The sequence below is a fragment of the Pseudorca crassidens genome, chromosome X (assembly GCF_039906515.1).
Source record: "Pseudorca crassidens isolate mPseCra1 chromosome X, mPseCra1.hap1, whole genome shotgun sequence".
Lineage (NCBI taxonomy): Eukaryota > Metazoa > Chordata > Mammalia > Artiodactyla > Delphinidae > Pseudorca > Pseudorca crassidens.
This window is the reverse complement of record NC_090317.1, coordinates 38,703,860-38,728,582: the sequence shown is the minus strand read 5'-3', so window position 1 is coordinate 38,728,582 and position 24,723 is coordinate 38,703,860. Positions and strand designations below refer to the sequence as shown.

Below are 24,723 nucleotides of genomic sequence, written 5' to 3'. Positions count from 1 at the left end.
CCCTGCTGCATATTGGTTTGGTCCTTAGTTGTGAAGGTCCTTATGCCAATCTGGCGCTTGTGCTTTCTCCGTCTCACCTTCTCACGTATGCACTCACACCCACAACTTGGTCACTGAAGGCAATTCTCTTCCAGTAAAACGCCAATTAATTCACGTAGCTATGGAGTCCAACAGATCGTGTAATTTCTAGCGAAATGTATCACATCAGCACCCTTACTCTCTTAGATTATTTCAAATGAGGTTGAGAATGGGCTTGAAATGTGTTATTTTTCTCTTTTCAGCCACTCATAAAAGTAGCCTTGCAAGGGCATGGTATCTTTTAGAGATCTTTTTTTATTTATTTATTTTTATTTTTTTATTTTTTGCCGTATGCGGGCCTCTCACTGTTGTGGCCTCTCCCGTTGCGGAGCACAGGCTCCGGATGCGCAGGCCCAGTGGCCATGGCTCACGGGCCCAGCCGTTCCGCGGCATGTGGGATCTTCCCGGACCGGGGCATGAACCCGCGTCCCCTGCATCAGCAGGTGGACTCTCAACCACTGCGCCACCAGGGAAGCCCTAGAGATCTTTTAGATCCCAATATTTGAGCTCTATCTGGATGAATGGAATGAAATAAAAGTGATGACACCAAGATCCAATAAACGTCTTAACAATCCCAGAACTGAGGGTTGTGATGTGGGGAGCGGGTGGGAAGAGGGAAAACTACGTCAGTGTAGAGCAGGATTTCTCAACCATTTCTCACTATTGATACTTTGGGACAGATGATTCCTTGATGTTGTGATGGGGGGCTATCCTGTGCCAGTAGCACACCCCCAGTTATGAAGACCAAAAGTGTCAATAATAACTGTCAAATGTCCCCGGGGGTGGGGCCAGGGCAAAATCGCCGCTGGTTAAGAATCGCTGGTAGAGACCAAGCTTGCCAAGCCCTTTGGGTCACTGTTAGTGCTCCCATGATCCCATGTAGGCCTTCCAAGTACTGCATCTCCCCATATCGTCTAATGTGGGAAAATGTCAAATAGCCCAAGTGTGTACTTTGCTCTAAAATTTACTACAGTCTTTTCATAATCTTGCCAACTCTAAAAGCATCATTAAAAAAAACCAAACCCTAAGTAGTGTAGCATGTGTACACTTCCCTGAAACTGGTATTCTTCTTTAGACTTTTAATGTTGTGGTGCTACCAGCACAGACTCCTGCATTGGACAAGGGTCTGCAGTGGTTGCCCCTCGGCTACTTAACGAGCTCTCCAGAGAAGCAGAAGATAGGGCACACTTGGAGGCAAGCAAAGACATTTGAAATAATGTACAAAGATCTGACAGCATACGGGTGGTCCAAGAAGCCCGGGATAGCCATCGGGGCCTGGAAATCCAACAGCTCCTTGAGTTCCATTACAGCCATCCAGGCCAGGTGGGCCTCTGGGTCCTGGCTGTCCAGGGTGGCCCTGTTCAAAGAGAAAGAAGGGATCAAGTCAGCCACAGGACTCTCAGCTACTCCAAGCTCCACAGCGAGAGAAGTCAAGGATGCTGTCAAACTCTGGCTCCTTGCCCACTCCCTTTGCCCCATCGCCTCTGCTGCCATCGCTGTTCATTATACTCAGGTGCAGGTGGCTGATGACAGCTCAGTGTTACCCCTCCCCAAAAGATCGATGTTTTAATAGGATCCAAGCTGAAACCAAAGGGATCAAACGTGAAGAGATGGGCTACACAGGGTGCTGCAACTTCACCTTCCTTCAGTACAAAGATGTACTAAGATGGGGCTTAGCTGCCAGGCAGCTGGACTGCTACCAACAGGGAATCATGCCAGGCCTTGGGAATTCCTCAGAACAGACTGGAACCTGGGCAGCCTGGCACGGCTTTCTGTATTGGAAGTTCTGCATGGGAAATGAGGCTGGATTTTGGTCAAGAGCAGAAGGAGTTTCCATAGCACCACCTCTCCTGAATGCTGCTTGGTCAAAAATAAACAAGTCAAGGAAGAACCACACTTTGAACCTTATTTTGTCATTATCTCACGTCATGCTATTGCTTCAGTCAAGGAACTGTATCTTCTCTTCTTCATACTCATTACTGAGGCAGTTGTTTTGCTGGGGAATCAGTAATCATTCACATACAGTTGGTGTCTGAATTCAATAATTCTGTGCTTTCTTGGTGCACAGAATCTACCTCTTTTTAGGAAATATATCTTTTTCAATCTATCAAAAGCAGGTTGTGTGTTGGGTATGGAACAAAGAGATGACCTGAAAGACCAAAAATCTAGATGGGTCAATAAAAGGTAGACTCCCACCCTCCCATACACACTTTTAAAAGCCATATATACACACACACACACACACACACACACACACACACACACACACACACACACACACATACACATATATATACATGTATATACATATATATTTTTTGGCTTTAAAATATATATAAAATATATATTTGGCTTTAAAAAGTATATACATATATGTATAATATATATGTGTATATATTTAATGATTTGAGGGAAACATGCCATGTGTTCAAAAATCAACTTTTCAAATTATTAGAGGAAACAACCTTTTGTCAAATGCTTATTGTGAGAATGCTCCACAGAATTCTGTTTCATTGTCATTGCTATTATAGTTGTAGGAGATAGATGATATGTTAATGCAAGAGTATGAGTCTAGACTGCTGGACTTATGGAATGCAGAGTCCAGAGGAGTGGTCAATAAACATATCTTTGCAATAAACCTGTTATAAGCTGTGCCTCTCCAGACTCAGGTGAGGAGTTTTATTTGCACTGGGGAAACTGAGACAGCTTACTAGAGTCATCAACATCTTATTACCAAATGAGATGGCTATTCCTGTTTGCCCTGAAGATCTACACTCTACCTTCCCTAGATCTGTGCCTTGGGAGGCTGACCTTCACGGATGGTACTGTCTAGGCTCCCTTTCCCTCTGTCTTCCAATTATATTTGGTCACTGGGAGGCACAAGCAGGAGATGGGAGAGCACGAGAAGGACGAGCACAGATTGTTTATTTCTCCCATGCCCTCCCTCCTTGGCTATATTTCTGGCAGTGGCCACATTTCTCTATAATCTTAGCTCCCACTGGGCAACTGTTATTCCATGGCTCCAGGTCTTACAGGGTTCCAGTATTACCATTCCTCCTTTCCCCTTTGGGACTAGGGGTGGTAACAGCTTTGTGCTGGTTGCTTCACCCTGCACTGTTGTTTCCCTTAACCCCGCCTGCATCCTTTAAATAAGCCCTTCACTTAACTCTATTTAGCCGACCCCTTCAGGTAGAGTGTCTATTTCTTCCTGGGATCCTAATCACCATTTTTAAATGTCCCGGCCAAGTTTGCTAGGGGTTATCTCTCAACTGGGTAACAGAGATGAGTTAAGACAAGACAACAGGCTGGCTCAGTACTAGGGATCTTCCTTAGCCCTGGGACCTTGGTTTTGCCCTTTCTGGGTAGAGATAATGACTTTACATATGTGTGTGCCAGCTCTCCAAGGGAATGCAGCTCTTTGAGGGAGAAAACCACGGTTCTATATAATCACAGGGGACTGAACACACAGAATAGGTGGATCTGCTGTATTCCAGAAAAACACTGTTCCTCAGAACCCAGAGTGCAAAGGAAAAGTTTCCATTTGGTGAGTGGTATGTGGTCACTTTGAAGATACAAACCTCGTGTGTTCATTTATGAGTCTCTAGGCGGGGAAATGTTTGAGATTGACTCCATGGGAAAAGCTAAACATAAATTGCAAAGGACAACTTGAAAACTTCTGCTTCCAACTTATTTGAACTGAAAACATTGGCTCAACCTACATTTCTCGTGGGTGCCAACAGCCCAACTCACAGCTGTGATATCATTAAAAGCCACAGCCCTACCGCCCCTCGTCCACGTTGTTTTAATGTTGAATATCTTTATGACTGCTTGTTTGTTCACTCTCAACTGGTGGCCGTGCCCCTTAGTGCACAGACTTGGATGCTCTTGCTCATTCATGTGGAAAGTGTCTACATGACAGCAAAAATGGAGTTCTGGGACCAAAACCAGTGACACAGATGTGAGCAGTCCGCCAATATCAAGAGGGGAAACCAGATTTGTGCAGTGATCCAGTTTAGTAAGATGTGTTTTAGGGAAGCTGTTGGTTTTAGTCAAATGGCTTAATAAAGTGCTGCTGAGAGTTGGGCAAAATCATTAGTCTGACTGGGCTGAGGGTATCTGTGTTTTCCTCTGTCTGAGGGAGTCTTGCCAGTCTGAGAACTGCTGCTTCTATAGGCACTAGAGGTTGGACTCAGTCCCCCCAATATTTCTGGAGTTCCTGCTCTATGCTGAATTTAGCCCTGGGGTCTCTGAGGCCTCTGAGAGGAGCAGAAGACAGACTCCGTGCTTTCAAGGAGCTAGATAAGGCTATCGTACAAGACAGTCAATAAATACCACGCACCATATGTAATAAGGAGCTAGAGTGTGTGGGACAGACGCCAAAGACTCCTGGAAGAACAGAGATGGAAAGGAGAGGTAAGCTGTCAACAGGAGGTGCTCATTAATACATCATGAATAGCTGGAAGAGAGGGAGGGAACAGGGGGTAATAATTTCTTAGAGTAAGTGAGGCTTGGAGCCTGAAGCTAAAGCGATTGAAAGTCAAAAGAAAAAGTGTGCAACCTTAGGTCAAGGGAAGGGCCAAGCTACGGGCCAAGGGAGTGGGGACTTCTACTGGGAGCAGCACACTCATTTGGAGGAATCTGGACAGCTGCGACTCATTCTCCCAAGCAACGAAGCCCTCAAAGAGAAGTGGTCAATTTCTAGAAGCCCTCTGGCTCTGTTGGCCACAAGTTGGAGGCAGAAGTGTCCAGCTGGACTCTGGGGTGGGCTCCAGCTCAGAACTGGAATCAGCCTCTGCTTCACAGGATTCATTTCCTTCCAGCCCCCATTAAAAAGAGACTACGGGAGGAAGTGTATAGTACTGTTGCGAGCTTCAAATCCTCCACTCATCTCTGGTGAAGCCAGCTCTGCAGGATGAATGGAAGAGGTGGCCTCCAGTTTGCTAGTTTCCCTCACCCATTGGTTCCCACAAGATACACATTCTGAGTGGAGACTCTGGACGATGTGGTCATAGAACACAGACATGAGAAAATGCCAGGGGATGGCGTAAAAGGGTGGCCAACCCCATCCACTTATTTCCCCACTGGCCCCTTCCTGGGCATTTTTCAGACTCTGCAGTTGAATAACAGGCAGAAATATGATGGCCGATTTGTTGATACGTATAACAAATACAAGGTAAGTGAGCCTTCTATTCTCTAAATCCACAAATGTATATGAGATCTGGGGAAAAAGTGAATCAGATGATAATACCTTTGAGGGTAGAGCCATATGCCTTTTTTGTATTCCCATAGTAGAGTGTTAGCACATAGCGGGTACTCAAGAAATTCCTATAGATTGGCACAAAGAAATTCGAACCCCCTTAGCTGATACTAGATGATTATGTAGTGTAACACAAGAAGCTGTTAAGTCAAAAGTTTACCAAACTGCTTTGATATGATTCAAAAGAACTCCTTAGAGGTTGTTTGAAAGATAAAGGCATGAGGTAGGACTTCCCTCAAATGGAGGAGCTCCATTTTTTCCTGTTCTATATATGCTGAGCTTCTACACAAGATGTGGTTCTTCTCTTAAGGTTGAAAACCACTGCTAGAGGCAAACACAGTCCAGGCTGAAGATTAAATATATAGAGAAGTGCTGAAGGATATAACTAAAAAGTGATAGCAGTAAGTTCCAAATACTGTATCTTAGAGGCTGGAGAAATGTTACCATGCAACCTCCAGTGGCAGGATAAGTAGGGATATTGGGTGAAAATGGAGAAACTAAGGGATTGAGCTGGATGGAATGGGAAAAGGAGATGTCTGCAAGCTCCGGACTCCCTACTTATCTCTAGCAAAGCCAGTTCCTCAGGATGAATGGAAGAGGCTGTCTCCAAGTGACCTTAGGAGTAGCCACTTTGTAAAAACCATCAACAAAGCAAACAAACAAGCTAATGAATGGGAGAAGATATTTGAAAATGATATGACTGATAAGGGGGTAATATCCAACATATATAAACAGCTCATACAACTCAATATCAAAAGAACAAACAACCCAATTAAAAAATGGGCAGAAGAACTGAATAGACATTTTTCCAAAGAAGAAATGCAGATGGCCAACAGGCACATGAAAAAATGCTCAACATCACTAATCATCAGGAAATGCAAATCAAAACCACAATGAGGTATGACCTCACATCTATCAGAATGGCTATCCTCAAAAAGAACACAAATAACAAATGTTGACAAGGATGTAGAGAAAAGGGAACCCTCCTACACAGTTGGTGGGAATGTAAACTCGTGCAGCCACTGTGGAAAACGGTACGGAGGTTTCTCAAAAAAATAAAAATATAACTATCATATGACCCAGCAATTCCACTCCTGGGTATATATCCGAAAAAAACAAAAACACTAATTCAAAAAGATACATGCACCCCAATGTTCATAGCAGCATTATTTACAATTGCCAAGATATGGAAGCAACCTAAGTGTCCATCAACAGATGAATGGATAAAGAAGACGTGATATATATATACCACAATGGAATACCACTCAGCCATAAAAAAGACCGAAACTTTGCCATTTAAAGCAACATGGATGGACTTGCAGGGTGTTATGCTAAGTGAAATAAGACAGACAGAGAAAGACAAATACTGTACGATGTCAATTATATGTGGAATCTAAAAAATACAACAAACTAGTGAATATAACAAAAAGGAAGCAGACTCACAGATATAGAGAACAAACTAGTGGTTACTGGTGGGGGAAGGGAGGGGCACTATAGGGGATGGGGGAGTGGGAGGTACAAACTATTGGGTGTAAGACAGGCTCAAGGATGTATTGTACAACACAGGCAATATAGCCAATGTGCTGTAATAACTGTAAATAAAAAGCAACCTTTAAAAATTGTATTTAAGAGTCAAAAAGAAAAAAAACTAAAGGGAAATTCACTCTGAAATAAGGCTGAAGAAAGAAATTATTAAAATTAAATGTATTAAGGTATCACTAAGTATTTTTCTATCTAATTTCATGAACCCCCTTAATTTTCTTATAATGAGGATGTATGTGCTCTAATGTGGCACTATCTTCACACCAGTCCCTCATCCCCAATGAAAGCTCCCCTCAAGCCATAAGACCTAACTCACTTTGTCTAAGATACTGATGGTCTTTTATGCCTGCACATGTCTCTGCATCCCCCAACCATATGGTTTAGCTCTGCCCGTAACTGAATCCCAAGGAAACTGTGGATGAGCACTGCCCTTTAAGCCTTACCACGCACATCTCAACACTTGACCCTGAGCACGTGTGCCTGAGACAGGATGTTGTTAAGGCCAAAGTGCTTGAGCTATGAGGCAGAACCTAGAGGTTGTATTAAAAATGCCTCTGTGCAATGGATAAACAACAAGGTCCTACTGTATAGCACAGGGAACTATATTCAGTATCCTGTGATAAACCATCATGGAAAAGAATATGGAAAAAATGTATATATATGTATAACTGAATCATTTTGCTGTACACCAGAAGCTAACACAACATTGTAAATCAACTATACTTCAATAAAATAAATTTCAAAAATGCTTCTATGAACACACTCACCGGAATCCCATTGATGCCAAGAAAGCCAGGAACTCCCATGGGACCCTAAGAAAAGGAGGAGGGAGAGGAATGTAAGAGATGATATAACTGATCTCCATTAGATGAAGTGGGTTTGTTCATGTGATTCATGACCTAAGTCGTTAAGAAGTATTTTGTACCTCCCTCCCCACATTGCATCACCTTGCTCCCTATTCCACTTCCAAGCAATCACTAGCCTCTACCTAAGGTCTCGGACAGTTCTTGTCTTAGACAACGTGGTGTAAGACCTAAAAATAAGGCTCAATATTACATGCTGCCTTGACATCTGGGAAAACTGGGAGGGCCTCAAATGGCCTAAGCAAAAGTTCATTTCTCCACTCTGCTTCTGAAGATAAGGTCTCTTGGGCAAACGACCCTTCTTATTAAATAGACCAGGTGCAGTTCTCGCTTATTCCTGAGTAGTGGGTTTCCGTCCCCTGCTGGCCCACTGAATTTTTCAAACAAGCCAGTCATACTCTCCCTCGAGAATCAAGGGGCACTCACCCTGTTGACATGACAAAAGTCTGCTTCTCACAGCCCCTTGTGGCCCATTCTGTTCCAGAGCGCAAGCCCTGTGTGGCCCTGCATGGGGTGTGATGTCCTCCTCCCCTGTGCTGTGAGTGTATGTGACTAATAAACCTGTTGTTGATCTCTTCTGTCCAATGTCAGGTGTCATATCTTCGGCCATCCCCAGGACCCTAGAGCAGGAATCCCTCCCTCACCAATGGGGTGAATAGGAGGTGATTAAAATCGGCAGATAACATAAACTGAACTGCTAACCTCAGTCAGCCAGCCACCATGACATGACCAATCTTTCTTGCATCTCTTTCCCTATATTTGTGGCCCAGCTGGCTTCCAAGCATCTGACCCCTTGCATCCCGTTCCCCTTGCTTGGATTCCTTTGCTGCCCTGTTGATTGGCCTCCTGACCCGTGCCCAGTTCAAACCCACATGACTTCCCACCACGGTCAGCCCACTTGTCTAGCAAATAGCTTATACATGCACTTTCTGACTTGCTGGCTATGGGAATCTCTCCAAAAATGGGCTGTAGCAGCACAACACCCAGCCTGTCTCTTATTAAAGTATGTAGCCTGGCACCAAGGTATCTGGGATTAGTATCCTTTCCATAAATAAACAGAACTGAGATTTAGAACCTTTTACCTTCACACTCACAGCCCATGAGTCAAAGGAAAAATCAAGCTTTGGTGTTCTTACCTTATCTCCTTTTGGTCCATACGGTCCCAGAGGTCCTGGGGAGCCCCTTTCTCCTTTCAACCCTGATAAACCACTAGGGCCAGGAAATCCTTGAGGACCCACTGGACCTTGAATTCCAATTGGTCCTGGTCGCCCCTAAGATGGACAGAAGGAGTACGATTAGTCAACAGAGGACTTACCATCCCCGCTTCCCATTTTCCCATGCACAAAGAACACTGTCATCACTTCACTAAATAATTTTGGCTTAGAGACCTATGAAGCATGTCAAAGTTCCAGACACGGATCAGAACAGGCTATTTTAGGGGCTGCTAAGCTTATTTGGATAGAACATATTTTATAAGCACATTTAATAAGATTCATGTGCGCCAAGATCCTTCAACTTTGTACTTCTTAGGAGATTAGTTATTCGGGCTGGATAATATTGTCCTCTTCCTAGTTAATGCTAGGCCATCAGAAGAGTGAAAGAACAGAACTCTGGAGAGCATCAGGGCGTTTTCGGACCCATGTCCAAATGGCCAACCGCATGCTTGCAGTGAAGCCCGGAAATGGCTGTGCCTGGAGAACACTGCCTCGGTGGGCCAAAGGGAGGAGAACCCAGAAACCCACGGTTGACCAACCTGTCAGCTTATCTTTGACGGCAGTTCCCAGAACCCCAGCACTGCAACTAGAAACAGACACTCACAGCGAACACACACACATTGTTTATCTGCTCCCTCTCTATGCCCCTGCGCCCCCGCCACCTGTACAGTGTTGAATGTGTAAAATCCAAGAAGCCTGAGAATATCCATCAAGTATCAATTATGACAGCAAGAGGGAGAAGCCTGAGGATTTTGAATGCCCTGGTGATAAAGTGTCTGTAACAATTAAATCTGAGAGTTCAGGCTGACATTTTCTAGCTGACCGAGATAGAGAATTAACCCCAGTGGGTGCAACAGAGGCCGGCTAGTCTGTTTAGAACAAATCCCAGAAGGGACTGAATTTTCTTGGCAGAAAAATGAAAACCATTAGTAATGTGCATTAACTCTCAGAGAACACAACACCGTATCAGGTAGAAAGCCTGTTTTCATAAACACTTCCATCTCTGCCCCTTAGCCCCTTTTACCGACTGTCCGCAATTTCCTACAAACCTGTGCAAAATTCTGAGAAAAGTCCATTAAACATGCCCTTTAATATTCACCTTCAAGATTTACTTTTGAAAGGGCTGAGAAGAGGACAGATGCTTTATGCAGTGGTTAGACTCACGTACTGGAGACGCAAATGTCAATCAGGCCCACGAAGACCCGGGACTCTTGCAAAGAAGTAAAAGATGCTCTTCCCAAGGAGATGCAATTCTCTGCGGCTGCCACCCACCAATCAAACTTTCCCGACCCGTAACACGCAACCTACAGAGGGTGCTAGGCTGCAGAATGCTTAACAGGCTTATTTCTGAGAATGATGGGGTGGGAGGTTAACTTTTGCTTTTTATGCTCTTACCTCCTGTTGGTTGGACTTCTGTTTACAATGATTCTCTTATTTATTACTCTTATAAATTTTCGCTGTATATACACACACACACACACACACACAACTAAAAAGTAAAAGAACAACACTTAAAAAAATAGTGCTGGGTTGTGGTTGAGGATTAACAAAGAAGTCTAAAATGTGGGCCTAGCTTTCAAGACTAATGTACACAAAACCATTGCAAACAGTTCAAGTCCGGAATGGAGCAGAAGTGCTGCGGGAACACAAAGGCAGGGTTGGCCATGGAGGGTTTGTGGAATGCTTACATTCTGTCCACGGCTCAGGGGAGTCATGGGCCACACTGGAAAGGCTGAGTGGGCCCCAGCTGAAGTAGGCCTGGAAAGCAAGGCAGGGAAGTTGAAGACTTGATGTGGCAGGAAATAGGGAACCCTTAGAGGTTTGGGGACACAGGAGGGATGGGAGGAAGGCAGTGTTTCAGGGCTGAAACTCATCAACAAGTGTTCAGGAGAACCCACGCATGTGCGCGTGCGCACTTGTGTGTGTGTGTGTGTGTGTGTGTGTGTGTGTGTGTGTGTGTGAGAGAGAGAGAGAGAGAGAGAGAGAGAGAGAGAGGGAGGATGAGGCCAGGGCAGGCTGCCTGAGGCTGGAACAAGGGAGACAGATAAGAACCAGCTGTTGGGGGAGGAAAGAACTGGTTGGTGGGAGGATGAGAGGCACGATAGGTTTGGCGAGACCATGTTATTACTAGCAAAGGAGATGCAGTCAGGGCACTGAATGCTTGACCCAAATCTGAGCCCTGCCCAAAGCTTTCGCGCATCAAGGGAGGGGAGGTGAGAGCATGATAAACCGTTGAACAGCTACTGAGAGGGCAGACTGTGGCGTGGCCCAATTCCCATCTCGCTCACATCACTAGAGCCCGAGCAGTGCCTGGTGTGGGCATAGGGGCTGGCACACTCCAGACCTGGTCTCTTGCCTTTGTGAGTGCACACTCAGCAAGAATAAGCAAAGAGACATAGGAGTGAGGCAATTCTCTGGCTGGATTTAACAGGAAATCTGATTCCATCCAGAAAAGGCAGGCTTCCATGGCCCGCTCCCTCTCTCTTGGCTGGGAGGGCAGGCTGAATTTACCATAGCCACACAGATGACTCCTCCGTTCCAGTCAGAGAGCTTAAAGTGAGTCTCTGAAAGAGCTCATGGATTCTTTGAATTCGAATTCTTTTTCCAAAGGGGCATTTGAAACGGTACCCCTTGGAGGAAGGTGTACTTCTGGGCTGGTCCCGGCTAGAAACCTCTCAGACAGAAGCAGGGCCTGTGGGATGTCTTAAGGCCTCTGAGGCGCTGTTGGCCCAGAACTTCCTCTTTAGTGTGGTACCAGGCCCTTCTGGAGCCTGCAGTCCTAGGATACGAGACAAGGAGGCTTCCTATCCACTGAGGTCCCTTCTTTCATACAGTGGCACAGAGCACCGTGAACAGACGAAGATGGCCAAAAAAAAAAATTGAGAGAGACATTTCTTTCTTGGGCTGTTCTGTCAGCCATCTCTAGCTATGCTTACTCTGTGCCTATAGCTGTATGATCTTTTCCCTCGTCTCCAATGCACAGGCTTTCTGTCACCCTGCCCAGTGGACTGCTGACGCTTAATACTAAATCAGTGATGAAGTGCTTTTTTTGGTTTGTTCGCTTGTTTTCCTCCAAACAAGCTATCGGTGGCACTTTTCATAACGGCCAGCAGAGGGCAGTGTGAGAACACAGAGGCTACAGATAAGCAGGTGGGTGGGTGGGCCTCTCCCTCTCCCACTACAGAGAAAAAGAAATCAAACCGGTGTCAGAGAAGTCACGGAATGTTGGAGCAAGAAGGGTCCTTAGAGACCGTTCCATCCAGGCTCTATTTTATACACACGGGGAAAAAAGGAGGCCGAGAGAACGGGAAGGACTTGCTTAGGTCACGTAGCTAGTGAGGAAGAGCATGGGACTCAAACTAGACCACCCGTTGCCAGCGTGTGGCTCTCTCCCTGTTTGCCAGTGGCAGATGTCCTGGGGGGGTCCTTGAGGCTACCCCCCCCTCACCCCAGGCCCGCCCCTGGGACTGTCCCCATCAGTAGGCTGCAGTAGCCAGATGCTCACACATCATTTCTCTCTTCCTAACTGATCATTTCACAGAACCAATCTGAAACATCATCACTGTTTGGACTGCTAGCAGAATTTCAATGGGCTTGGACCAATGCCCTGCCCTGATACATGTCATTTATTTTGGCAAATAGACCCAGACAGGGCAGAAGGGACTCCTCCAAGTCTTTCCAACAAGCTCTCCTGCCTCCATCTGCTCGGTATTTTAAATATGCACATCAGGGTCTAATTCTCAAGAGAGTGAGCTGGGACTTGAGCCTAAGGCCCAGGCTGGCTGCCTCCTGCTGACCACAGTGGGTTGGGATCAGCGTGTAGTGGTTCTTTTTTAGATAGTGCTTGGGACAACGCTGGCTTTTTAAAACTATATATAAATTTATTTATTTTGGCTGTGTTGGGTCTTCGTTGCTGCACGCGGGCTTTCTCTAGTTGCGGCAAGCGGGGGCTACTCTTCGTTGTGGTGCGTGGCCTTCTCATTGTGGTGGCTTCTCTTGTTGTGGAGCACGGGCTCTAGGTGCGCGGGTTTCAGTAGTTGCGGCTCGCGGGCTCTAGAGCACAGGCTCAGTAGTTGTGGTGCACGGGCTTAGTTGCTCTGCAGCATGCGGGATCTTCCTGGACCACGGCTCGAACCTGTGTCCCCTGCATTGGCAGGTGGCTTCTTAACCACTGCACCACCAGGGAAATCCCCAGTGTGTAGTTTAATTTCACCTTCGATCAGACCACACCCGAACCCCAGCCCCAGATTACTGGGTTAGCTGACCCAGAAATGGGCCTGCATATAAAGCAGTACACATATGCAGAAATAACATCTAAGAACCTTAACAGCACATGCCTCCAACCATGTAGAACTATGAAACTAAGAGGGGAATGACTTTTCATTACGAAGCCCATTTCTGCCTTTTTATCCCTCCCTCAAGGTTCCAGTGTCCTTCTCCCATAAAATTAAAATTTGTTCTTAAGGAAGAATCTGAAATTCATTCCCACTGAGGCATAAATGACTGACAACAACTTAGAGCTTTACTTCTCCCCAGGGGATTTGTATTTTAATGGAGAGCAAAGTGTTAAGTTAGGGGATGCAAATGATATTTATGAAGCACAGAAGGGAAAAGCGGTGTGCACAGGCTTTCTTAAGGACCTGGCTATACTGCAGGATGTGGTGGAGTGCTGTTACGTGGTATCATGGTGCAGGCTCTAGAGTAGGACAGACCTGGAGTCAGATCTTAGTGCCATTTAATAGCTATGTGACCTTGGGCAAGTGACTTAACCACTCTGAGTTTCTAAGGGCTCCAAGAAATAATAGCTCTAGTGTAGGGTTATTGGGAGCATTTGAGTCAGTGAATGTAACACACCTGGGAGATAGCATGAACGTATCTGTTTCCTCTCTTCTTTACGGCATGTTTATGGTAAAATGGAGACGTTATAATTGGGTACTTAATGCTCCTTCTCTTAAGTATAAGTGGGCAATGCACAGACAACACTGTGAAACTCTCTTTGGGGCAGAGATGTGTGCCCAGGAATGAATTGGCACTCCACATCTGGGAGAGTATTTCCCCTCTTAGCACTGATGTCCTGGATCTCTTGGGCACTCAGCTCTTCAGGGTCTGCTCATTCTCCTCAAAGGGACCTCATCTACAAGCTAATGACTCCCCAGTCTGAACCTCCAGACCAGATTCCTCTTCTCAATGTGTCAGATCCTTACAGCCAATGGCTTACCAGACCTCTCCACCTGGATATTCCAACTCAAACTCAACAAGACTAAAGCTGAACCAATCATCTTTTCCCCAGCCTCATTCCCCAAACCAGATCCTTCCTCCTGAGTTAATGGAACTAACTCTGTAAATAGCAGTCCATCTACAAAGCTGATAAAGCCAAAAACCCAAGGGTCCTCCATGACCTCTCTCTTTCCCTCATCTTCTACATCCAATTCACCAGCAAGGACTGTCAATTCCACCTTGAAAATATAACTGAAACCTGTCCATTTTTCTCTGCCTCCATGGTCTTAGTTTAGGACTTCCTTGTCTCTCCCCTAGAGTGTTGCCACAGCCTCCCACTTGGTCTGCCATTCTCCAGTCTAGCTTTAGTCTCTCCCAGCATCCTGCCTCAGGGCCTTTGTACATGCCTTTGTTCTCCTGGCTAGCTCCTATTTATCATTCAGGCTCCAACCAAGATATCAGCTCTTCCAGGGAAACTTTCATGATTACCCCCCCTCCACAGAATGGGCTAGATTGTCTATTTGTGTCCATACCCCCCACAAGAGATTGAACTCCTTTAAGACAGGGCCTGTGTCTTACTTCCCACTGAATCACTTGTGCTAACTACAGTGCCTCATACACAGTGGGTGCTCAGTAAATGTTTGCTGAATGGAGAAATGAATGAATGAATACACACACCAAGAAGCCAGAGGGCCAGGTGTATCAATATCTTCTTTGGAAGTCTGGATGGCTGCACTAGAGTACGAGCAAGAAACATCTGATCACGGAACAACAGAAAAGAGAGCTGCACCAGACTTAGGCAATCATCCAGTTCAGGATGGAGAAGTTGAAGCCCAGAAAGGGAAAGGGACTAACTCAAGTTCATACAGTATCACCTCTGGACACATCACAAGTGGAAGGGAGTGGATGGGGCAGCAAGACCAGAGACAGGGAACCCAGTGAGGAGGTTGTGATCTCTGGGAGAGAAATAATGGTGACCTGAACTAGGTTCATGGCAGTGAAGACAGGGACAAGATGGATTTAAGAGATATTTCAGAGGCTAAAAATGATAGGACTTGATGCTAGATTGGAATTGGTGGGTAAGACAGGGAGGTGCGAAGGAGGACTCCCGAGTCTCTTGATTGGGCGACCGAGTGGATCTCTTCACTGACATGAGGAAGCTTAGGGGAGGAAGTTTTGGGTGGAAGATGAGAGTCCACCTCTGGAGAGGTGGGGATTAAGATACCTTCGGACCATCTTGGGAGATGTTCAGCACCTGTTTCTGTCACTAGACTGGAAAGTCTGAGAGGGTAGGGAGCTCAACTGACTTTGTTTGCCCTGGTATCTCTGAGAGATGCAGTGTCTGGTGTGCAGTAGACCCTCAAAACATAGTTGTGTGGAAAAAGCACAATTGTGGAATGAATGAAAATACAGAATTAAATATGCACATGGGAATCCTTGAGAAGGCCACTTCCAAGTCTCATTAGGGGCAAAATGGGATTAAAAGACTTTGCTGCCATCCCGAAACATCCCTTGTGGCCTTTGGGAAAAGGGGAGCAGAAATTGCTGACCTCCAGCCTAGGGACCAGGTGGCTTGAATTCTACAATTTGTCCCTACTTTTCAGCTGGAGTTCCCATCTCAGCTATGAGGCCAGGGCGGAGTGGGTGTAAGAACTTAACAGATTCTGGCCTAAGTAGCTGGGATCTCTCCCTAGCCATGAAATATGTGGTAAGCAGGAAACTAACGAAGATACCCCCCAAGGGCAGATTACTTAAGAAACTTCAGAACACTATTCCTTTCACCATTCTTTCGGAGCATCACGATACACCTGTGAAGTAGGTGGCGGGCACCAAGCTACAAAGCGGCTAGTCAATGAGGCTTGCTAATTTCACACAGCTGGTCAGTGGCAGCGTGAGTATCAGGGCCTCCCCATCAGTTCTGTGCTCCTTCTATTGCGACAAACGGAAACAGCCATCCGTACAGCCCTACAGTCCACTCTCCTAGTAACAGCACTAATGGTCTAGCGCTGTCTGCAGAAGTAAATAACGGAGAAAGGACACCGGCAGGTGAAGAGTAGGTCTAAAGTCGGCAGATAAAGACTCATATTATACAGATATACAGATCCATTTGGTGGCCCAGGAAGCCCTGGTTCAGCTTGATAATGTTAGCATCATCTACAATTCGCCAGCACAGCCAGTGACCCTTCCCATCTTCCAAAAAAAAAAAAAAAATAATAATAATAGGTGATTGGTGTCTACCAAAGAAAGAACCCCCCAAATTCTCAGTGTCTGCCATAGCTGAGAAGCAGTATCAGAGTCTCGCCCTCAACACCCAAATGAAAACACATTTATTTTCTAGTTCTTAAGCTATAATCAGTGTTTGAAGCAGCCAGCCCAGGCACGAAGACATGCATCTACATGTTTTGTTTGCAAAGACACACACACCCATCCCATTGGCTGTTGTCAGCATGTTTAAATTTTTGGAAAGACACCTCCCAGAGTGCTAACGTTTAACTCTTGCTAGGCAAGGCTCTGCAGCCCTCCATTCTACCTGTTTATTCACATTTCTCTTCTGAAACATAATAATAACCTTCTTTTCACCAAACACATACTAAGTGCCGTCTCATTTAACCTGTCTCCTTTAATCCTCTAAACAGCCCTAACAGGTGGGTACTAGCTGCATCTTACAGATGAGGAAACTGAAATATAGACAGGGTAAGGAATTTGCTTGAATTCACACAGTAAGCAACTGGTGAAGCCAATTTTGGTGATACCAAATCCTCTGCTTCTTCTACCAAGCTTATATTGCCTCTCTGCATTGAATAATGCCCTGAAAGTATCAACAGAAGCACAAACCCACTTGAAGAGGGGCAGTGAGAGCTACTCTGGGCAGAAAATATTTTCATTTTCATTGATACTGGAACAATTCATCTCAATTTTCCCAATCTTTTCACTGGAACAGGTACTATTTAATAGAAACTCGCTTAACAGAATTAATAAATTAAGTCACAAAAGGCATTTCAAGGGGTAGCACATCCTAGACCTTAAAAAGATGGAAGATTCCTTCTTGTTCCACAATTAAAGTGTCCTTATTGATTGGTCTGTGGGCAATGGACAGTTTACTAGGTTCTCGTAGACAACTTCTAATGTGCTACGAGTCCCTAATGCTAGCATATTCAATTAGGGGTGGAAGGGGGAATACAGGCACAGTGTACTAATTTGATGATCATCGTGGTGAGAGAAATTGGTAATTTTGTCTTTAAACATGTCGTATTTTCCCTTGCCCTTGGGGAATGCTAATAAGTATTAAAATAGGATGAAGCAGAGACGTCTGCTAGATAGAGGCAAATAAGTTGATGAAGAATTTTCAGATCTCCCTTTTCTCTATAACATGTTCCTAAAACTACATCAGAAACCAGAAAAATCTTTTCTTTTGTGATAATAGTATTATAATTGGGATGGTCAAGAAGCCCAAATCAAATGAAACTGGAAATATGACCAATAGTTGGCCACAAAAATAAAAACAGAACAACCAAACACCTCTGTAACCATTACAAATGGTTGAATGAGTCCCCATAACCCTTCAAATATACACGCAGACTATACAAAGAGCTCCACTGTACTATAAAGTGTGTGCTGAGTTTCCAGACTGCATGAGAAAATAAATACAGCTCTATCTACTTAGGATGAATTTAACCTAAAACTAATACACACGTTGGAAAAATTTGAAATACTTAACTTACCATAATTTTGTTTTCCTTAGAATTTGAAGGGCAACTTGTGTATGGTTTGATAGCACAAGTCTCTTAGAAAGCCTTCTAGTAAACAGAAAATTCGCCTGTTAAAAGCAGAATTATAGGATTAAGTTTCTATTTCCTGCCCTCACTTTCTAACTGTGTGATCTTGAGAAAGCCAATTCATCTCTCGGCCTTAGTTTTCTCATCAGCAAAATGGGGATATTACTTGCCCTACCTATTTCCTGAATTGCTTTGAGCATCAGTTGAGGCAATGTATGTGAAAAGGGGCTGAGGGTTCATTCCACGGACTAAGCTTTGCTTCGGGGGAAAAAAAAAACCCTAGTAACCAAACTCCCAGTTTTCAAAAACCCCTGTTTGCTGGGCTCATAGGGCAGTAAGCTCTTAAATAAATACAGGTTCACGAGGAGGAGATTTCAGTAGATAAAAAATTGAATGAAACAAAGAGCAGAATGTAAAGCTGTGAAAGGTAGGAGCAAATTGACGGTCCAGCACAGGGTTGTCATTATAGTTTAGAAAGGATGTGGACCTACCCTCTTATCCTATTATTGTAGTTTAAAAATATGTGGTTTAAATGTTCATCACAGCTCTATTTACAATAGCCAGGACATGGAAGCAACCTAAGTGTCCATCAACAGATGAATGGATAAAGAAGATGTGGCACATATATACAATGGAATATTACTCAGCCATAAAAAGAAATGAAATTGAGTTATTTGTAGTGAGGTGGATGGACCTAGAGTCTGTCATACAGAGTGAAGTAAGTCAGAAAGAGAAAAACAAATACCGTATGCTAACAAATATATGTGGAATCTAAAAAAAAAAAATGGTCATGAAGAATCTAGGGGCAGGACGGGAATAAAGACTCTGACCTACTAGGGAATGGACTTGAGGATATGGGGAGGGGTAAGGGTAAGCTGGGACAAAGTGAGAGAGTGGCATGGACATATATACACTCCCAGATGTAAAACTGATAGCTAGTGGGAAGCAGCCGCGTACGTAGCACGGGGAGATCAGCTCGGTGCTTTGTGACCACCTAGAGGGGTGGGATAGGGAGGGTGGGAGGGAGGGAGATGCAAGAGGGAAGAGATATGTGGATATATATATATATGTATAGCTGATTCACTTTGTTATAAAGCAGAAACTAACACACCATTGTAAAGCAATTATACTCTAACAAAAATAAATAAATAAATAAATAAAAATATGTGGTTTATTTTAAAACACATGGTTTAATTACAACCTGGAGCCAATCTTTTTTTCTTTTCCTTTTTCTAGCAAAACATAGCCATGGTTTTATAAGTAAAAACTCAAAGTGAAACAGGTCTTGCCAGAAATTCACTTTACAGCAATTTTTGCTGTAGTGTACCTACTCCATTAGAAAAGGGATACTTGTGGCATTTTTCTCTGACATAATAAATTACCCATCATTGATATACCACACAACCTTTGGTCCAATACTGAGCTTGTGTGAGCTGATTGCTTCTGGATCAGTGTTGGCTTCCCCAAATCTCTGGTGAGAAGCCCTCAAGTTTTGGGGGTGGAAGGTAACAGGGAGTAACCAATTACTGCTCCTTAAACAGAAGGAGAAAAAGGAGGATAGGATCAAAGAAATCTGCTAGGACCCCATTGCCAAAGAACTCAGGGAGCTCTGAAAGGGGAGGGCAGGGCAGGGGAGGGAGAGGAACAACTTAGTCTCCCTGCTGTTCTCCTGCAGGCCCACACCCCTGCATTCATTTAGAACCAGAGGAGCATTCATTTCCACACCCATGCAGATAAAGAGATAGGCATTCCAACCCCAATACACATGCCCGCAGGCACAGGAGTCTGCTAAAATGGTAGGGCTTGCTGGTACTCTGGCTTAGCCTACCCTACACCTCCCAGCCAGCCATGGATTTGAATTCAAGAAGATGGGATGGCTTACAGCGCCCCCTGCTGGCTGTATGCAGTAGTCCCTATGGACAAGTCCAGTCATCCGCACAGACGTGCACAGGCCAAAAAGGAGAGGGGAAGGGGGTCTAGAGGGCGAGAAGCTCCACATTTCTGATATATTTTCCTTTTACGTGGTGGACAATGGGAATCTGAGATGAAATCAAGCTCTGTGTGCAACAGGAAAGACGGGCTGTGCTGCCGGAGGCTGCTGCAGTATAGGTGACGAGCAGAAGCTCCAGAGCTATTAGTGGCATCAGAAACAAGCTGCAAGCTTGCTTTGGAGAGGCGCTTCAGATTTCAATTGTGTTTGTACATCCACGACTCCACTGAATGTTCAGAATAACCCCATCTCAAAGTACTAGAGAAGTAATTGAGCCCAGAAGTGAATTAACTTGTCCGTTGCCACACAGCTTCTGAGCAGCTGAGCCAGACCTTCTTAGTCCCAGTCTGGTGCTCTTTCTGCTACTCCCTTTATAAAGAGACAGGTCAATTCTGGGTCCAAAATTCCCACAAAAATGTCATGTAACTCCACCCAAAGCCCTGGATCTGGAGGTTATTGAATCCTTTTGACTCTTCCCTTCATCCGTCTTGCTGCCCAGTGGCACACTTATTAACCAATTAAATAGATGCGCAAAGGACAGAGAACTCAAGTCAATCTACATCGTCCCTTCATAACTCATCAATTGAGAAAACAGTTGTGGAGCGCCGACCGTGCGCCCGCCATGGTGCCACATGTTGGGAGCACATAGATGAAAGTAACAGTCCCTGCCCTTGAGGTGCACTCAGTCCAGGTCAGAGAGACTAGTTATGTACACACATGAATATACCATAAGGCAGAGGAAGGCAGAAGGGATAGGATTCTGAACCCGAGGGCTGTCGATAGGTCTGTCTTGAAGATAGAAGAGCACATTTTATCCCTCCAAACTAGAGAGTGGAGAAGGATGCATAAAGAAAAGGAGCCAGGATGAGTTTTGGTAAGAAAGAGGGAAGTGGAGAAAGTCCATTTCAACCTGACCTCAGTTTTCTCAATAAATGTAGGAAGCGAGGTTGCAGGTAGAGAGTGAGGGTATTTGAGGTTGAGGATGACTGGCAAAGGGCGGGAAGGAGATGCTGTGGAGGCCATGGCAGGAAGTCAATTGTTAGAAAAGTGTGAAGGGCTGTCAAGCAGCTCTGAGGGCTCTGCCGACACTAGAGAACGTACTTTTGTTGGGGAAGCTTCCTCAAACAGTACTTGGCAGCCCTGGCAAAGCAGGTAGTGGGGTTTTCCAGGGTTGGGTGCTGGCACATACATCAGAAGTACTGGGGGTGAGGGAGAAGGGTGCGTCCAACAGGAGGATATGAAAGCACTGTTGACACAACTGATCTTGGGGGCCAGGCTGGAGAGTGAGCCGGAGGGGAGCTAGCCATTTCTGATAAACAGATGACTTCCTAGATCATTTGGGCCTGGCTCAAAGGGAGAAGGCTGGACTAACTATAGCTAGGAACTATGCACAGCATTTAGTACTTGAGTCAAGGCTGTCAAGACAAATCTGGAGCCAGAGAGGGCAACCTGGTGATCCAAATGTGGAGAAATCCACCAGACCATTAGCGATGTCACGCCACATCTACACGACCTTGGTGTAGTATCCAATTCAAAGGGAGATGGTTTGGGCTGATGCAAAGATAATGGTGCCAACGCCCAGGACAGAGTCAGTGGCATGTGTGGGTAGGGAAGCAGGTAGCTCCCATGTTCAAAGTTCACTGAAGACATGTTTTGTCCGAGTTCTTGGTCCTCTGTACCTTCCCCACTGCCACAGTGTCATTTACAATTTTGTTGTACTTCACTCTGCCCAACTATTCCCTTAGAGATAGGAGAAATGAAAGCACTTTAAACAGCTTAAAACAATAATCTGGTTCCCAGAGAAAGCAGAGTTAGGGATAAATCAGGAGAGGATTGTGAGAGGAATCCAGGTGGAAAATTGGGGAGGAAGGAAGCAGCAGCTGGAAAAGAAAGCAAAAGGAGCCAAACCCTAGGACCTGGGGGACAAAAGATATGAAAATGGAGCTGGCCTGTCCAGGGGCCTGGCCCGGGGAGGTTATCTGGGCGAGAGGCCCCATGGCCCCCCCTTACCTCTCCATCCATCACCACTTTTTTCATTCTCTGGTTTTATGAGGATTTTAAAAGCTTTTAGATCTGGTGCTGGCAATCTTTCAGAAAGAGTTAACAGAGAATTCTGCAGAGATAAAATCCCCAGTGAAGCCTGTAGCCAAGAGTAGCAACAATTGTCCCCTAAAGTTGAGTGGTAAACAGACCTTCAAGTGCTTTCCCCTTCAAGGCTTTGAGTGCTGCAGGTCCTTTGGCCTAAGAACCTAGCAGCTAACCACTTCTCTCAACTTGCTGACTGACAAAGAGAGGTTTCTTTGTTAGTCTAGTTTCAACCAGTCTCTGGAACCCAGCAGAAGGAAAAATAAGTGAGGAGGTGTAAAAGGGGGGCAGGGGAAAGCTCTAGTAAGTCATCTGGGAGAGGGATGCTCTCCCAAAGGCAAAACAAAGGAGCATGATTAGGGGAAAGGTGGAAATCAAGGTACAGCAAAGGCTAGCTTTCAATGAGCATGGCCAGGTAGGCTGCTCCAGCGCTCAGAGGAACCCTCCTATCCCTTGAGACCCTACTCCTGTAACTACCCTCTCTTCCCCTTCTATCTTCTGGACTGGTTGTTTTCTGTTGGTCTTCAAGATGTACTCTCATCTGCTTGATGCTAAAAAAATAAAGAAAAATCTTTCCTCCGCTGCTCTGACCACTCCATCTCTCCATCACCCTTCCAGAACAAACCTCTTGATAGACATCACTCATTGCCGCCACTCTTCCTCTCCTACCACTCTCCCCACCCCCAGGCCATCTGGGCCGGCCAACTCCTCTGTCTCGAAAGTCCTCTCTGGAAAGTAACCAGTGATCCCTGCTAAATTCGAATCCCATAGGCCTTCTCTGCAGCTTTTGTCATTGCTAAGCACTCGTTTCCCTTCTGAAACCCTCTCCTTGGCTTTCATTGCTCTATACTCTGGACTCTCTAGTCTTTTATCACGTCGCCATCTTCTTTACTGGTCCCTTCCATTCTGCCCAGAGGCTCTTGCCTGTCTCTTGGTGGTTTCATCCACCACCTACAGCTTCTACCACCTCCTCTATAAAGATGAGGCATCGCTCTAATTTATTTCTCAGGTCCTGTCAATTTCCCAAGTCCATGTCCACAGCACTATTATTGGTCCCCTTAGGGACCAATACCAAAGCTTATCTCAGTCCCTCATTAGCTCTCCCCTGGATAATGACAACAGCCTCTGGAGTCCTCTCTGTGTCCAAACATTGCCACAATCTAACACTCTGGACAGTAATCTTCCTAAGTCTGATCCTATTGTTTCTCCGCTCAAAACTGTAAATCACTCCCCATTACTTTCGCAACTAACCCCCCTGTACTCCTTAACTGGGCACTGATGGCCCTTCATTCGGTTCCCACCTGTTTTTGCAGGCTTATTTTTCCCCTAAACACCCTTACCTGCCCTAGACTCCAAGTATAACAGTCTCCTCGCTGATTCTTAAATCCACACTGTACTCTCTCACCCCTGGGCTTCCAACCAAGTGGTTTCCTTGCCAAAAATACCCTTCTCTTCCAGAACTCTCTACCAAGGTTCTAGCCATCCTTCAAAGCTCAACGCAAATCTGACCTCTTCCAAAAACACTTCTCTTATTTCCCTGCTTGGAGTTAACGTCTCCTTTTTCCTAACACTTGAAACAACTTTTTTTGGTTTGGAATTCAGCTACAGAGAGCTGGATTAGTCACACCCCTCAGTTCATGGCAAAACAGAATCATTAGTCCATATAAGGCCCACCCTTTTATTTTTAAATTTTCCTTCATCCAAATCTCCACTCTCATTTTTGTCCCCTCACAGGAAATTTCTCGAATGTATTTGATGTCAGTTCAAGATATCCATCTAGATCTAGATCTACACCTACACCTACACCTACGTGTACATCACCTACATCCACATCTTTATCTGTCTCCTACCTTTGGTGTGTATGTGTGTTGTTTTTTTTTTTGTTTTGTTTTGTTTTGTTTTTGCGGTACGCGGGCCTCTCACTGCTGTGGCCTCTCCCGTTGCGGGGCACAGGCTCCGGATGCGGGATCTTCCCGGACTGGGGCACGAACCCGCGTCCCCTGCATCGGCAGGCGGACTCTCAACCACTGTGCCACCAGGGAAGCCCTGTATGTGTGTATTTAAATTCAAGCAAATGTCACTGGGCTATATAGAGATCATTCTATTTCTCCTTTCATGAGAATGTTTTTAAGATCTATGTTGGTATTTGCTCCTAATCCTTGTTAGTATGCATAGTATGCATTCAGCTTGCTTTCTATGTATATTCCCTCACTGACGGACAACCTAGTTTGCAGCCAATCCCTTAACACAAATGATTCTGTGATAAGCAAATGATTCTATGATAAATATCTTCATAAAGGTTCCATTTCAGAACTATGGAGAAGTTGGCCAGGATATATACTCAGGAGTGAGGTTGCTGGGTTGTGGGAATATATACATAGTTACCATCAAAAAGTGCCACCATACTGCTCTCCAAAAAGCTATTCCAGGGCTTCCCTGGTGGCGCAGTGGTTGAGAGTCCGCCTGCCGATGCAGGGGACACGGGTTCGTGCCCCGGTCCGGGAGGACCCCACATGCCGCGGAGCGGCTGGGCCCGGGAGTCATGGCTGCTGAGCCTTTGCGTCCGGAGCCTGTGCTCCGCAACGGGAGAGACCACAACAGTGAAGGGCCCTGCGTACCGCAAAAAAAAAAAAAAAAAAAAGCTATTCCAGTTTACACTCCCACCAGCAATACACGAGAATTCCTTTTCCCCCACACATGC

At 45.3% G+C, this 24,723-nt stretch overlaps 1 protein-coding gene across 1 annotated transcript in view; it reads right to left on the bottom strand.

Annotated features, from left to right (window-relative positions):
- The window catches only part of COL4A6 (collagen type IV alpha 6 chain), a 159,656-nt gene that overhangs the window by 58,455 nt on the left and 76,478 nt on the right, over nt 1-24,723 (bottom strand). The window contains exons 3-5 of the mRNA XM_067722692.1: nt 8,877-9,011; nt 7,645-7,689; nt 1,319-1,435 (exon numbers count right to left, since the gene is read on the bottom strand). Coding sequence (XP_067578793.1) covers nt 1,319-1,435; nt 7,645-7,689; nt 8,877-9,011 — 297 coding nt within the window. The remainder of the gene's footprint in view (nt 1-1,318; nt 1,436-7,644; nt 7,690-8,876; nt 9,012-24,723) is intronic.